Source organism: Pseudorasbora parva, chromosome 24 (genome assembly GCF_024679245.1).
Source record: "Pseudorasbora parva isolate DD20220531a chromosome 24, ASM2467924v1, whole genome shotgun sequence".
Lineage (NCBI taxonomy): Eukaryota > Metazoa > Chordata > Actinopteri > Cypriniformes > Gobionidae > Pseudorasbora > Pseudorasbora parva.
Genome location: NC_090195.1, coordinates 23,122,233 through 23,136,115, shown reverse-complemented (window position 1 = coordinate 23,136,115; position 13,883 = coordinate 23,122,233). Strand labels below are relative to the sequence as shown.

Sequence of the window (13,883 nt, the reverse complement as noted above, 5' to 3'; positions counted from 1 at the left end):
TTAGTTCACATAGTAGCAAAGATATAACCAAAAAATTACTCTTGTGAATGTGCATCTTTAAAAACAATATTTTTTATTTTAATTAAATAAATTGAATTACTGAACCTGTTATTCTTTGTCCTAGAGCCCGATGTTGCTTCAAGTGATGCCACAAACATGGAGTGCACTCTTCACAGGGACAAAGACCATTTCATCATTAACGGCAAAAAGTGGTGGAGCAGCGGTAAGTGTGTGAATGTCACAGACTGAGATCGAAAGTAGGAGGGGAGAGGAAATATTTTGTTTGTCAGTTGTCAAGAAAATAAATTATATTTTTTAGGGTTTCTCCCCTGTGGAGACTAAACACGTTAAAAGGAACACTGAACAGCAGGGGTTCAGCCTTAGTATTTTAACCAATTTCTTACACAAAGACATAAAGAAATATATCACTAGAGTGATTCATCCCAAAAAACAACCACGCTCATCCAAATCTTCAGGATGACTGGCATGACATTTAAAAAACTTTTAAGATGTTTACACAAACCAGCTATGCAGAATCTGTGAACGATAAACACAGACTTGGGGAACTCAAAGCGATCGCAACGGGTGGCAAAACAGAAACAGATCCATTAGTCCAAGTTCCCGTCTCGCTGCTTCAGAGAGCTAGATCTGAGCTACGAGGATAAGCCTACCATGATCTATCCCTGCTTTTAACAAGATTCAGGGAAGTTACATTTTGAAGATTTTTCCCACTGTAATTGACAGGATAACATTATTTGGTAAAACTTCCAGTTTGTGGCTTGTCTTCTATCTAATTTTCCACTGAAAAACTGAATCATCATGAGTCATCTTCAAACGGAAGTTTGAATGAACAGTTTGGCCTCTGAGCTGTAGACTCTGCTTTTATTTTCATTCTTATTTTTAGGAAAGCTGACCACAAGCATGCATAATTGCATTTTTTGATGTGTTGAATGGGGACTTGCTTGAATTAAAAATTAACTTTGTGATGAAAGGCAGCTTTATCGTTTAACTGCGGTGAGATAACATCAATGATCAGGGTTTAAAATTGCATTTCATCCTGTTTACAGTGCCAAAGGTTGTTTTTTTTAGGATGTTTAGAGTTGCTTTGGTATCTGTCTCTTAACCATGGTCCCCTATAGAACATTCCAGATGGTTCTATCCGTGAGTCTTTGTGGTTTTGGGGCCTCCTGAATTAAACATCCTCAAAGCAAAGGACCAAAGGCCTGTTGTTCTCTATAATCACAGCACATTAACTCCAAAAAGTCTGGGCAGATTCGTAATCTGCGCACCTATCTGATAATTTTCTAAAAATGACACCCAAATAAAAATGTCTGTCTTAAACCCTATGGTTTATATTCATAAATCCGGTCTTATTTTAAACTAGACACTTGAAATTTTGTTACCCAAGAGTCATAACTCAAAGTCGTATAGGAACAGAGTAAAACAAGGGAAAATATGCATGTAAGTGACTCAAGGGAAAAATGGAAGATTTTGGAAGAGGGAAAACATTTAGATTTTAATTTTGAGTCCCTGAAAATAACCTAAATATAAAACTGAATGTCTGATCATGTTTTGATTCAAATTTGAGGATTCTCTCAAAAATGTAGCTTCTGTCAGAAAAGACTAGGCGTCCTTTCAAAAAGGCCATTGGTTACTACCAGTGTTGGGTGTAACTAGCTACTAAGTAATTAGTAATTTAATTACTTTTCCATTGAAAAAGTAAAGTAAGGGATTACTCTTTTTTTTGTGGTTACTACATCCATCCATCAAAAGTTTGCTGGCAAGGCATTGGCTAGGCATTGACTGGCTTTATCCAACAGAAACCATATGCGCTTGACTGACAGCTATCACAGCCAGTAAATCGCTTCCTGTGTATGACGACTTCTCATTAAGGCTGTGAATGAAGAAGAGAGACCTGGGAGGGTTTATATTACGCAGAAGAGACTATTCTTGCAGGAAATATCACCAAAAACTGATTAGAATCGATATTTCATTGAAAATGGACATGATCGATTACTCTAACGCAATGCGCTCATGCAAACAAAAGAGGATTGTTTGTTTTTTTCCCTTATTTTTTCACTGGTTTGGATTAAAAAGTGGGATGCATTTTGAAGAGTGGACTCTTACACGGACATGTATGTTGTTGTTTCACGGAATCGAACGTCAGATCTGATCTGAATGTCTGGAGATTAAAGATGAGTACTGCATTTATTATGCTAATATTTAAATAGCTGGTGCTTCAGAATTTCATTTAACCCTTTCCTCTCTGGTGTATTTATTGCAAAAACGAATTTGGAACATGAATCTTGAGTGTTTTAGCGTACAAGTGCTGCATTGTTTGTGATGGTTGATTGAATAGTTTGTAAAAAACAAAAGTAAATAAAAGTAGCGACACGCCCAATTGCGTCAACCTCCCTGCCCACGAACCGGTGCATAGATAAGGGGTTAAAGCCCATGAAATCTTTGCCAGTGTGTTTTAAAATAACTTCTTATTGTTTAGGGGCCAAGCACCGAAGGTACGAAGGCACCTATTGAAATCGTTCTTATTGAAAGCGTCATAAATTAATAATGACTGCACCGCTGGATCCGTCAGGATTCTTGAACATTAGAGAGGAATATTTATATTGTAAGCTTCAACCTCCACAAAATACCACATTTGTTGCTTTGATATAATTGTGCAACTGTCAGTTGTTGTTATTTGACATACATTTGTGTCTTGTACATGGAAACAATAATAATAATAATGAATAAACTGTGGCACAATGTGAAGAGGGAGGAGAATCAATGCGTGCGTGGGCATTCGGGGCATTACGCTAAGCAATACCATAGCTAATTTTCTTGTATCAACCATCTTGGGCGTCTGCCATTTAGAATTTTGCTATATTTTTCAAACGCATTGGTGTATCATTACAGAACTCGGTATGTGTCTTTGGTACTCAAAAAGGTTTGGGACAGCGCACCTTGTGGACAAAATTAATAATTAATTTTCCAAAAATGCTAATAACTTATCATTGAATTTGACTATTGTCATTTAATAGATTCCTTAGGTCACGCCAAGAACATAGATATCAATTTTAACATATTTGGCCAAACTTCCTGTTTACTATTTCGATTTCCTTTACAAACGTACTTTTTCAAACTCCTCCTAGACCATTTGTCTGATTTTCACCAAAATCGATTCGTAACATCTTCAGACCATGACAGCAAAAAGTTATTATTTTTGTGTCATCACACAAAACCGTTTTCATATACCGCAGCGATGAAGCCAAAATTTCTCTTGTGGCTGGATCTCTGCAATGCCTTGATATAATGACACCAAACTCTGCCTCTGTCAATGTCACCTTACTCTGACCACACCACATTAATTTTATAACTGCGCCACATATTGGTCAAAAGTGATAAACCATTAAATCAGTTTATTAGTGACTGTGTATGATTTTGTCTAAAATCATCTTAAAATGCCTTTAATTGCTCATTTTTGCAATTGATCTAACACTTCCAGCCATGTTGGCATGTTTTATTGGCTTCTTTGCGCTTGCCTCTGTTAATGGCTGCTCGCAGCTATATTTATTATTATTACTATTATTATTACTACTACTACTACTACTAGCTTTTATTACAGTGGCGTGCACACGGGGCAGGAACCCCGGAATGTGATTTCTACCGAGGGGGACCCCCATATATGTATGTGTGCAGATATAGATATATGTATATGCAGATATAGATTATTGAATATTAAATCGCACCACGTTTTGGTAAAATGGCTTGCAAAATTTTCTTGTTGACAACTGGTCTAAAAAGATTAACTTCACAAGAGAGTTAAATGTACTAATACAATTTTATGAATTTGTTGTATGTCTTTTCATCAACACCACCATTGCATGTAGCAGTTTGCCTACTAAAGGCCCCCTTTAACATATAAAAACATTTTGTTACCTCATAAATCATGTTGTTCAGAATTATGTCTCATAACAGACATTGTGGATTGTGAAGTTCACGGGTGGTCGCTTGATAGTTATGGGTGAAATATATTCAGATAGGAATTGTCTGATCTGAATTGTCACCAAAGTTGTTATGTGTGTCTCTAAGGAGATTTAAAAACCTCTCATCAGGGTATGTGGAAACAGTGATCTTTGTGTCTTTGAGCAATGAAAATTCAAGCTTTACAGTGCTATCTCTTGTCCTGTTAAACTAGTGCAGATGTACAGATTCATCAGTACAAAGGATGAATTTTAAGTATGACAAATCCAAATCATTTGGTTACAAGATGAGTCTTTTGTGTGTAAGAGCTTCATATCTCCTGATTTTTAAGAGGTACAGATGGTGTTTTCCACTACTATCATAAACCACCATCAGTTCTGGGGATTGCTAAATATATCTTTATTGTTGACACATGTGGAGTAATTTTCAAACAGTTAAGCATAGACAATTTGGTAAAATGACATTCAGTGGCCAAACAATTTTCACCTAGGAGCCTTCAGTAATTTTGTTTAACTACAACTCTATATTTCAAGTGAAAACACTTGAAATATGGGACAGTTTATTAGATATTAAATTATTAATTATTATTATTAATTATTATTATTAATTAAACATAACATAAGTCATTTACAGGAATGCATAAGTTTGGTTTATGTGGTATATTTGTATTTGTGTGTGTAACTATTTTTGTTGGATGAATATCAGATATTAATTTTTGGTTTATACATTCTGTGTAGTTGTGTCATGGTTGTATCCCTCTATTAGTGTTACCCAATCTCAGTGCTGGATTTGATGCAATCGACCATAGCGTTCTTTTGAATTGACTCAAACGATGTTAGCATTAGTGGAATTGCACGGTTGCAAGGTTCAAATCATACTTATGTAACAGTTATCAGTTGGTAGCAGTAAACGAATATGTGTCATATCAATCACAAGTTTAATATGGAGTATGGAGTATGAATTTCTTTGCACCCTGACGAAACGTATCAATTCACAAAATTAACTGAATGCATATCCGATATAAAATAATAATAATGGATGACTAGTTTTTTCCTACTACTTAATTCTGAGAAAACAGAGATTCTAATTATTGGACCAAAAACCTCTGCACAGAATGACCTAGAATACTGTCTAACACTTGTGATGTGTCACTGACATCGCCATCGGTGTATAAATGGGTGAATGTAAGTCTTCATTGTATATTAGGAACCTGGGTATGCTCTTTGATACCTTTAATTTGAAAGCCACATTTCTAACATCTGTAAAACTGCATTTTTTTCAATCTTTAAAATATATCTAAATTACGAAATATGCTCTCAATGATAAATGGGAAACAGTTAGTTCATCCATTCATGACCTCAAGGCCAGATTATTGTAATGCTTTAGGAACTGTAATGCCCTGCAAGCTTAATAAACAAGCTCCAGCTGGTCCAAAATGCTACAGCTCGAGTTTTTACTAGAACCAGGAAGTATGACCTAGTCATGTAGTAGTAGAAGTAGAAGTAGCCTGGTTCTGTAAACACTACATTTGCTCCATATTAAACATTGCATACATTTTAAAATTCTTGCTAATTACTTTTAAAACATTAAATGGTTTAGCTGCCCAGTACTTGAGCAAGCTCTTAATGCAGTATAGTCCTTCATATCTTTTGTGATGTCAAAATTCTGGCCAGTTGATAATACCTAGAATATCAAAATCAACTGCTGTTGGTAGATCCTTTTCCTATTTTCTTCCTAGCTTTGTACGGGAAGGAAAGACACGCTGTCGGTTTACACTAAAAACACATCTCTTTTAACCTGGCATACACATGACACATGATCAATTTCTATAATCCAAATCAATTAAAATTATTGTTAGGCTGCTTAAATTAGGTCAGCCGAAACTGGGAACACTTCCTATAACATCTGAAGTACTCATTAAATCCTAAGAAGAATGGTATCTACATTAATATTAGTCTCCCTGTTTATCCTGATGTACTGTAGTCAGCCGGATGTGGGCTGTATCCAGATCACCACACCACAATGTAGCCCTGAGTGTCAGCAGAGACCATCCCTGTACTATCCACTGCAAAGGCCTCATCAACACAACAAACGTTTTTTTTTTTTCACGACCAAAGGTTTTTTCCTCTGTACAGATTAAAACGTTATCAAAATTATTCCTGTTAACATGGATCCGTAAAAAGAAAAAAGATGTTATGCACTCATGCCACCAAAGCACCATTGTTGTGTTAATGAATGGCCAGAGCACATTCAAAGTTTTCTGTTTTCATTTGAAAATAACTTAACTAAGTGTAAGTGGCCCTAAGTTAATAACTAATGATTTTTACAACTGCTGTACAGCCAAAACCATTGTTATTGCATTAATTTTGGTAAATAGACAATCATCTATTAGACTCAACAATTGTGCAGCTTCTGTAGGAAATCTGTTTACAAATTTCATCAAAACAGATTTCATCCCCATCTAATTCCATGCATTCCATTGGGCAGTCTTTTGTCATCACTAGTTGTGAAAAAATAATTTTGTGTCCTTATAGTACTCTTAATGCTTCCTGTCATTGTTTTCTGAATGAACCTTCTGTACGTTTTAGACATTAACTCATCCCTAGAACCAGACAGCTGTCATCTTTACCCTTGGCCTTCTCCTCTTTTCTCTTTACTATTCTCATATCCTTTTTTTTTTGCTACTTCCGCTACATCCACAAAGCCACAAAAATGCGAAGGCTGAACTAGTTGAACTCTCAATGTTTTTTCCTCCCACGTTTTTTTTTCTCTCTCTGTTCTTTTCACTTGTCTCTCACGATAGACAATTTGCCTTCGATAGACAATTTGTCTCTCACGATAGACAATTTCCTTTGACTCTCAGGCCTATGGTAAGTTTTGTGCATATCTGGTGGTCTTGAACTTTTCACAGCTCCTTTACTCCTTCGTGCTTGTGTGCAATGGCTTCCAGACCACTGTTGCCGTCACTGGAAAGAACAGGCCCGAGGAGCTGTACAGCTTCGTGTTTCCATGTGCATGCAGAAACCACTAGCATCACCTTAATTGGTGAGAGAAGTGCATTTCTGTGGAGTGTGGTTGTTACTGATTAGTGGAAAGGGAAAATAATTGGAGAAAAGCGATAGGGGCTGATAGAGGATGTCATAGTATGGAACAGAAGACAAAAACTGTGTATTTAAAGTCTGAAATAATAGTTTGTATTACATCTAAATTAGGTCTGTTAAAATGTAATCCAATTAATTTCTTATAAAATGACATGGTGGTCAATAAAATTATTAACTAATATTAACAAAATGAAATGTGTCTATGGACAATAATAAATAAAAGATTGATATTTACTCTACATTTATATATATATAATATATATATATATATATATATATATATATATATATATATATATATATATATATATATATAGTTTGTAGAATTGATTTCACAAGTTTTTAAAATGCTCCAAACAGCCATTCATTTTTTTGTAATCTCAATGTTGAAAATCACAGAATCACAGCACCAAATACTTAAAGACTTAATAGGCTATTTATTTTCAAACTTAAATATTTTCATATTTTAATCTGGACTACAACATTGCCTAATGATTAGAAATTTTCTGATTAATCATTTTTTTCAGTAAAACTTTGAGACATATGGCTTCATTAGTTTACTGAACATGTTTATCAAATTGGGTATTTGGTATTTCATTATTACCAAATTGACAATGAAAAATAAAGAATTAATTATTCTAAGTAATGTTAATTTCATAGTTACTTTTTAATAAAAGTACTAAAATAAAAATAAAAACGTATTTAATTTACCTAAACCAACCAGAGCAACGAAGATGAAGCAGAGCTAGATGAAAGATTAAACTTTCGCCGTATCCGGTCGGCAAAACTCAGAACACATCTTCCCTACTTAAGAATGACTTCAGTGCCGTTCTTTGTCTTTTTTCTCAGAGAAAAGCTTAACTCCAAGTCTTCCAGAGTCGCGGTTAAAGCTGATTTGAAAGACCACCGTTCGCCATTTTCTGTGTTTACTAGAAGCATGCAAGCGAAATTTTAAGCCCCGCCTACCGACTCTATACACGATGTGATTGGCCCGACCAGAGTTTGGCGTTGAAGGGATTAAAACCGATGCAGAGTTAGCCACATTTCTGCTTGACAAGTAAGTATCCCTGCTTGATTTGTTTAATTTTTAAAGAACTACACAACTAAGATAAGTTATTATTTTAGCTTCTCGAAGTCGCTGTGGGTGTGAATTCCTCGTCCGAGCCCATTGACCATTGTCAAAACTGTAGCCGCATAACATACAGATAAAATGTCATGCACTGTGCAAAGCAACCATTTAAACCTACTAATTCACTGGCTTATGTTGCTGAAATAATGTACTAGCAAACCTTATTTAGCATTACATATTGATAGAATAATTACTTGCACATTTTAACGTTAGTTACTGTTATATTACCGTACTAGCTATTTATTATTTATAGAAATAGTGCAACATCATATAGTTACATTACATGTATTGCAAAATACGTAATGTTTTGAGGACCAAGTTTTTAGTCAAATATGGGCAGGCCATAGTCAATGTAAATCATATTGTTGATGTTTCATCCGTACCTGTGAATGTGCCATAACTGTTTGCTTACTGGCCTGCGCGTTCACGGCAGGCTCCGTTGTGATGGAGGAGGAGCTATGGAGGGAGAGCTGTAGCACAGCAGAGAGCAAGGGGTAGTGACCTGTGAGCTGTGCTTGTTAAAAATTTTTGTTTGTCAATGTTTTATAAAAACTCTCTAATGCAGCTTTAAGATATATTTGTCTATATATGTAATTCAAAAAAGGAAAGTGAAGCTAACTGACTGCAGGTATGCAAGCCATAAACAAAGCACTGATTGCTTACTGTTGAATAGAACATTGCCAGGCAAATAAATCTAATTTGTGTATATTGAAAATTGACTTTTGCACTGTTATTCATACCGATAGTATGTTATTATAATGATAACGATGCAATTTTGTCATAATTATTGTATGGATTATCAGTATACCTTTTTGGGCCCCCCACTCCCAGAGTGCTCTTGTTACTTAGTTCCACTATTACCCGTCTGATACCCCTGCTTCCAAGTCTTGAATGTGGCATGCCTAAAAGAGAGGATCAAATAGCCTAGAAAATAGAAAATAGCCTATTACTTCTAAATGATGATGTGTTAGAGCTACGCAATCAGTCGTTAAAAGATTGCAAACTTGAGTCACACACTTACACTATCTTATTCTTAAGTGCCGTTGACCTACAGGGCACTGGTGGAAATTGGCCTACTGTTAGTCAAAGAAGGAGAGGAGGGAAGTGTGTTAGAGTTGTGTTTGTAGGCAGAGAGAAAAGTGGAAAGGCAGGAGTTTGGGACTGAAGGAAGGGACTTTGAATGTTGGTACAATGACAGGTCAAGGCAGAGAACTGGTAGATATGATGCAGCGGAGGAAAGTTGACTTTCTGTGTGTCCAAAGCCCCTTTCACACTGCGATTCCGGCAAATACACGGATAATGCGACACAGCACTTGTTCCCGGGCCGCTAGATTTGGTCCATTCACACTGCCAGCGAAATGCCGTAATATATGCGTTTTCACACACAACGCTTAACGGTCCCGGGTCGAGTTGACACGTGACATCCTGATGTGACGTATAATGGCGAGCGATCCCAGCTTCAGCGCAGATAGTAAGGAGCTCCGTGGTCTCGACTTGTGTCCAGTTTGCGCACATTTCTGCTTGTTTAATTTTAGTTTCTTTTGTATACGAACACTCTCTGCGTTTAAAACACCGACTAGCTCTTCTGGCACTGCAGGGTTGTATTATTGAAAAAACAAGCTCTATGAGTCGCATGATAACTACGTACACGTTGCGGCATTAGTTTCGGCTTTTGTTCACACAGCGCTCGTCCCGGGTCGAATACCGCAATATTACTAGGTCCCCGACCCGGGTCGAATTCGGTAATCAATCCCGGGACGTGGTTGCTTTCACACAGAAGGCGACCCGGCAATGTTCCTTGAATATTGCGGGTCCGATGTGCAGTGTGAAAGGGGCTCAAGAGACCAGGTGGAAAGGGAGCTAGGCTAGAAGCATTGGAGCAGGGTTTAAACTGTTTTATAATGGTGTGGACAGGAAGGAAAATGGAGTTGGAGTGATCCTGAAGAGGAGTTTGTGAAGAATGTTCTGGAGGTAAAGAGAGTGTCAGATAGGTTGATGAGTCTGAAGATATTGAAGATGTGATGTTGAATATTGTTAGTGCCTATGCTCCACAAGTAGGTTGTAAGCAAGATGAGAGAGACAGATTCTGGAGTGAGTTGGAGGAAGTGATGCAGACTGTTCCCAGAGGTGAGAGGGTAGTGATAGGGGCAGATTTGAATGGACATGTTGGGGAAGGGAATAGTGGTGTCGAGGAAGTGATGGGCAAGTTTGGTCTTGAGGAAAGGAACCCAGAAAGACAGAGGTTGGTAGCCTTTGCTAAAAGTATGGAGATGGCTGTGGTGAACACATACTTTCAGAAGAGGCAGGAACACAGGGTGACATAAGAGTGGTGGCAGGAGCACACAAGTGGACTATATCTTATGTAGATGCTGTAATCTGATGGAAATACGCGATTGTAAAGTAGTGGTAGGTGAGAGTTTAGCTAGACAGCATAGGATGGTGGTGTGTAAGAAGACTGGTGGTGATGAAGATGAAGAGAATAAAGGCAGAGCAGAAGGCAAAGTGGTGGAAGTTGGAAAAGGAAGTTGTGTGGTTTTCAGGGAGCAGTTAAGACAAGCTTTAGGTGGTCAAGAAGGGCTTCCAGATGTCTGGACTACTACAGCATGTGCCGATTTTCGCTAATACGATACATCACGATAATGAATATGCCTGATATTGTTATCGTGGGCACTTCAAGATATTGTAAATAATAATTTCTTAACAATTATATATTTTTCATAATGCACTCAAGAATACTTTGCCCATCAACCATATAAATGCTAAACACCGCTGTATTCCGCGTCAAAGGGACACGCACTCAGATGTAAATGAGAAACACATGAACGAGTGGAGGAGACGCGCTGAATGAAGTGCACACTCAATGACAGCAGAGGGCGCTGATGAACTGCAGAATGCTGCGGTTACCCCGGAAACCCCTCAAACAAAGGAACCGATGGTGAAGTTTTTAAAACAGCCATTCCTTTTTTGTTGTTCATCACAACACCTAATACTTAATACTTAAAGACTTAATAGGCTATTTATTTTCAAACTTAAACATTTTTATGTTTTAATCTGGACTACAACATGCCCTAATGATTAGAATTTTTTATTATTATTATAGTTCAGTAAAACTTTGAGACGTATGGCATGTTAATTCATTATTACCAAACTTACAATGAAAAATACTTATAAAGAATTAATTATTCTAAGTAATTTTAATTTCTTAGTTACTGTTTAATAACATTAAAATCAAAATCAAAAGAACTTTTTTAATAGACCTAAGATAAAACTAACAATGATCAGTATTTCGTAAAGGCCCACTGAAGTGCCTTGAAACGCGCTGCATTATTCAATGTGTTGAAGTAATTTCCCCTGAAACAGCTCCAGCTGTTAACAGCTCCTCCCCTTTTTTGAAACCGCCAATAGCGTTTCGTTAATATACAGTTTGACTAGAGCGCAAGAGCGGACCTTTCTGTTTGGTAAAGCCAGTTTCCTCTAACACTGTTTACCATCATAATCTCCTCCATATCGCTTTGAAATGCAGCATTCTGTGCAGAATTCAAATGGGTCGATATGTTTCTTGTCTATGCCGACTCGCGCATATGATCCGCGCTGTGCTCTCGTGTCTGTAGTCTAAATTTAGACCAGAGCCGTTGGTGTTTGTGCGCTGCTGCGGTGTGTGAAACTAACCTGAAAACAGACTTCATTCGCCTCAAATGAAAGCATATTTACACTAAATAATTTCCTATCACATATATAGTGTGCTATGTGCCTCTCACCATGTATAAAAATTAGTAAATGTGTGTTAACAACTGACGATTTCAGCAGCGTAGGGGGCGGGCTTTAGATTCTAGACAGCATTTTGATTGGACAAAAGATTTGACGAGAAAGTGAAGTCTGCAAAATGTCACCAAAATCTGAGATTCGTTTCAACGGAAGAGAGAGACTGTAAATTGAATGCTCTTATTTCCTAAATGCAAATTTTGTCAGTTTTGGAACATACCAGCTTACTCATAACTTAAAGGCTAACACAGTCATACTAAAAGCTAAAAAACTTCAATTTTGATTTCAGTGGACCTTTAACTAACATTACCAAAAACATTATACTTTCTGTAACAAATGTAGCTATTGCTCAATCTTAGTTAAAGGTGGGGTAAGTGATATCTGGTAACCGTTCTTGATATTTCAAATCACCAAAACAGACACGCCCCTATCCCCAAAAAGGGTCTCGCCCTTATTTTGATAGCTCCGCCCCACACATACGTAACCCAGGCAACGACTATGGCAGAATCTGTGTGTAACTAATCCAGGGTAACTAATCCAGGTTGAATATTCAATGAAAAAGTCACACCGTCCATCACAAAAACACAAACTGTTCTCATGAACAACTCGATAGAACAAGAGCTGACAGTTCAGCTAACGACATGTTACAATTATGACAAGATTTAACAGGCCTCATTTCTAGGCCCTAGCCCGGCCCGAGTCCGACTGGAGCTCGTGTTTAGTTTCTTTTTTGAATCCTCCTTATGACACACTGCTGCAGTCGTTAAAATAGTTCAGCTCTGTTTTTTAATGTCAAAGTAGTTATATTTTGTTTAGTTTCTTTATTAAGTTAATTTGGAAAAATGTTTGGATAATTTTTTTTTGTTTGTTAAATTAAAGTTTTTATTTTTTTTAAAGTGACAACCCTAGCAGTCAGCAGCCGACAGGGAGCTAAACAAATAATAATAAAAAAGGTTGTCTTACCTTACACCTCTCCGCAAAATGAATAGCTATAAATCGATGCGCGAGATCACATCAACGAAAGCAACAGATATCAGCTGCATTTTATTCATCATCAGCTCATTTCAAGATCAAAGACTGCAAAAGCTAGCTAAGCACTGGAAATATCATTTAGTCTCATTCATTTTATTGAAGATGATTATGGGTGCGTCTCAATCAGCTCCCTAGTTAAGTAGTCAGGGTACTGATCAGGGATCAGCCCATTGACTTGTGTCCTGATCAGTGCCCTGACTACCGAACTAGGGAGCTGATTCGAGACGCACGCCATGTGGTTTTGAGCATCTAAGACCCTATTTTTAGTTTCACTATGGCTGTTTGCATGTTGGCTTGCTTTAGCCTAGGCTACTCATTCATTTTGAATGGGTATATATGAGGCTGAAACAGGTAGCCTAATGCATCCCAAATTTTTCAACATTAACATTTTAATATAACATTATAGTAATTATGGCCTTTAGAAAAATGTTTTTTGAGGAGGTGGGGTAGTGCACTATAGGCCCCTGTGGTATGGCCTAAGCTTTTGTCTTTAATGGCATTTTTTTCCCCTTACATTACTTTTACTTTGATACTTTAAATAGTTTTGAAACCAGTACTTTTACACTTTTACTTAAGTAAAAAGCTTGACTTGATACTTCAACTTCTACAGAAGTATTTTTAAACCCTAGTATCTATACTTCCACTTGAGTAATGAATGTGAGTACTTTTGACACCTCTGGCTAAATTCCATAAAACAGAGTGGGAAAAAGCACGGACCAGTCTGTTGCAGATCGAGGGGAATGATGTTGTTTATCGAATATGTCAGTGTCCTTTACGTTTGTTTCTGGCTCTGGAGGCTCAGACATGTATGGCTTTGTAAACCCAATTAATAAGCTGCTAGGAACATCCATTCCGGCTGTAGCGGTGACATTGGAGTA

The 13,883-nt window shown here is 37.1% G+C and overlaps 1 protein-coding gene across 1 annotated transcript in view; it reads left to right on the top strand.

The window, feature by feature from the left end:
• Positions 1-13,883, top strand: part of acad11 (acyl-CoA dehydrogenase family, member 11) — a 71,477-nt gene that overhangs the window by 28,750 nt on the left and 28,844 nt on the right. Inside the window, exon 13 of the mRNA XM_067435626.1 lies at positions 125-223. Coding sequence (XP_067291727.1) covers positions 125-223 — 99 coding nt within the window. The remainder of the gene's footprint in view (positions 1-124; positions 224-13,883) is intronic.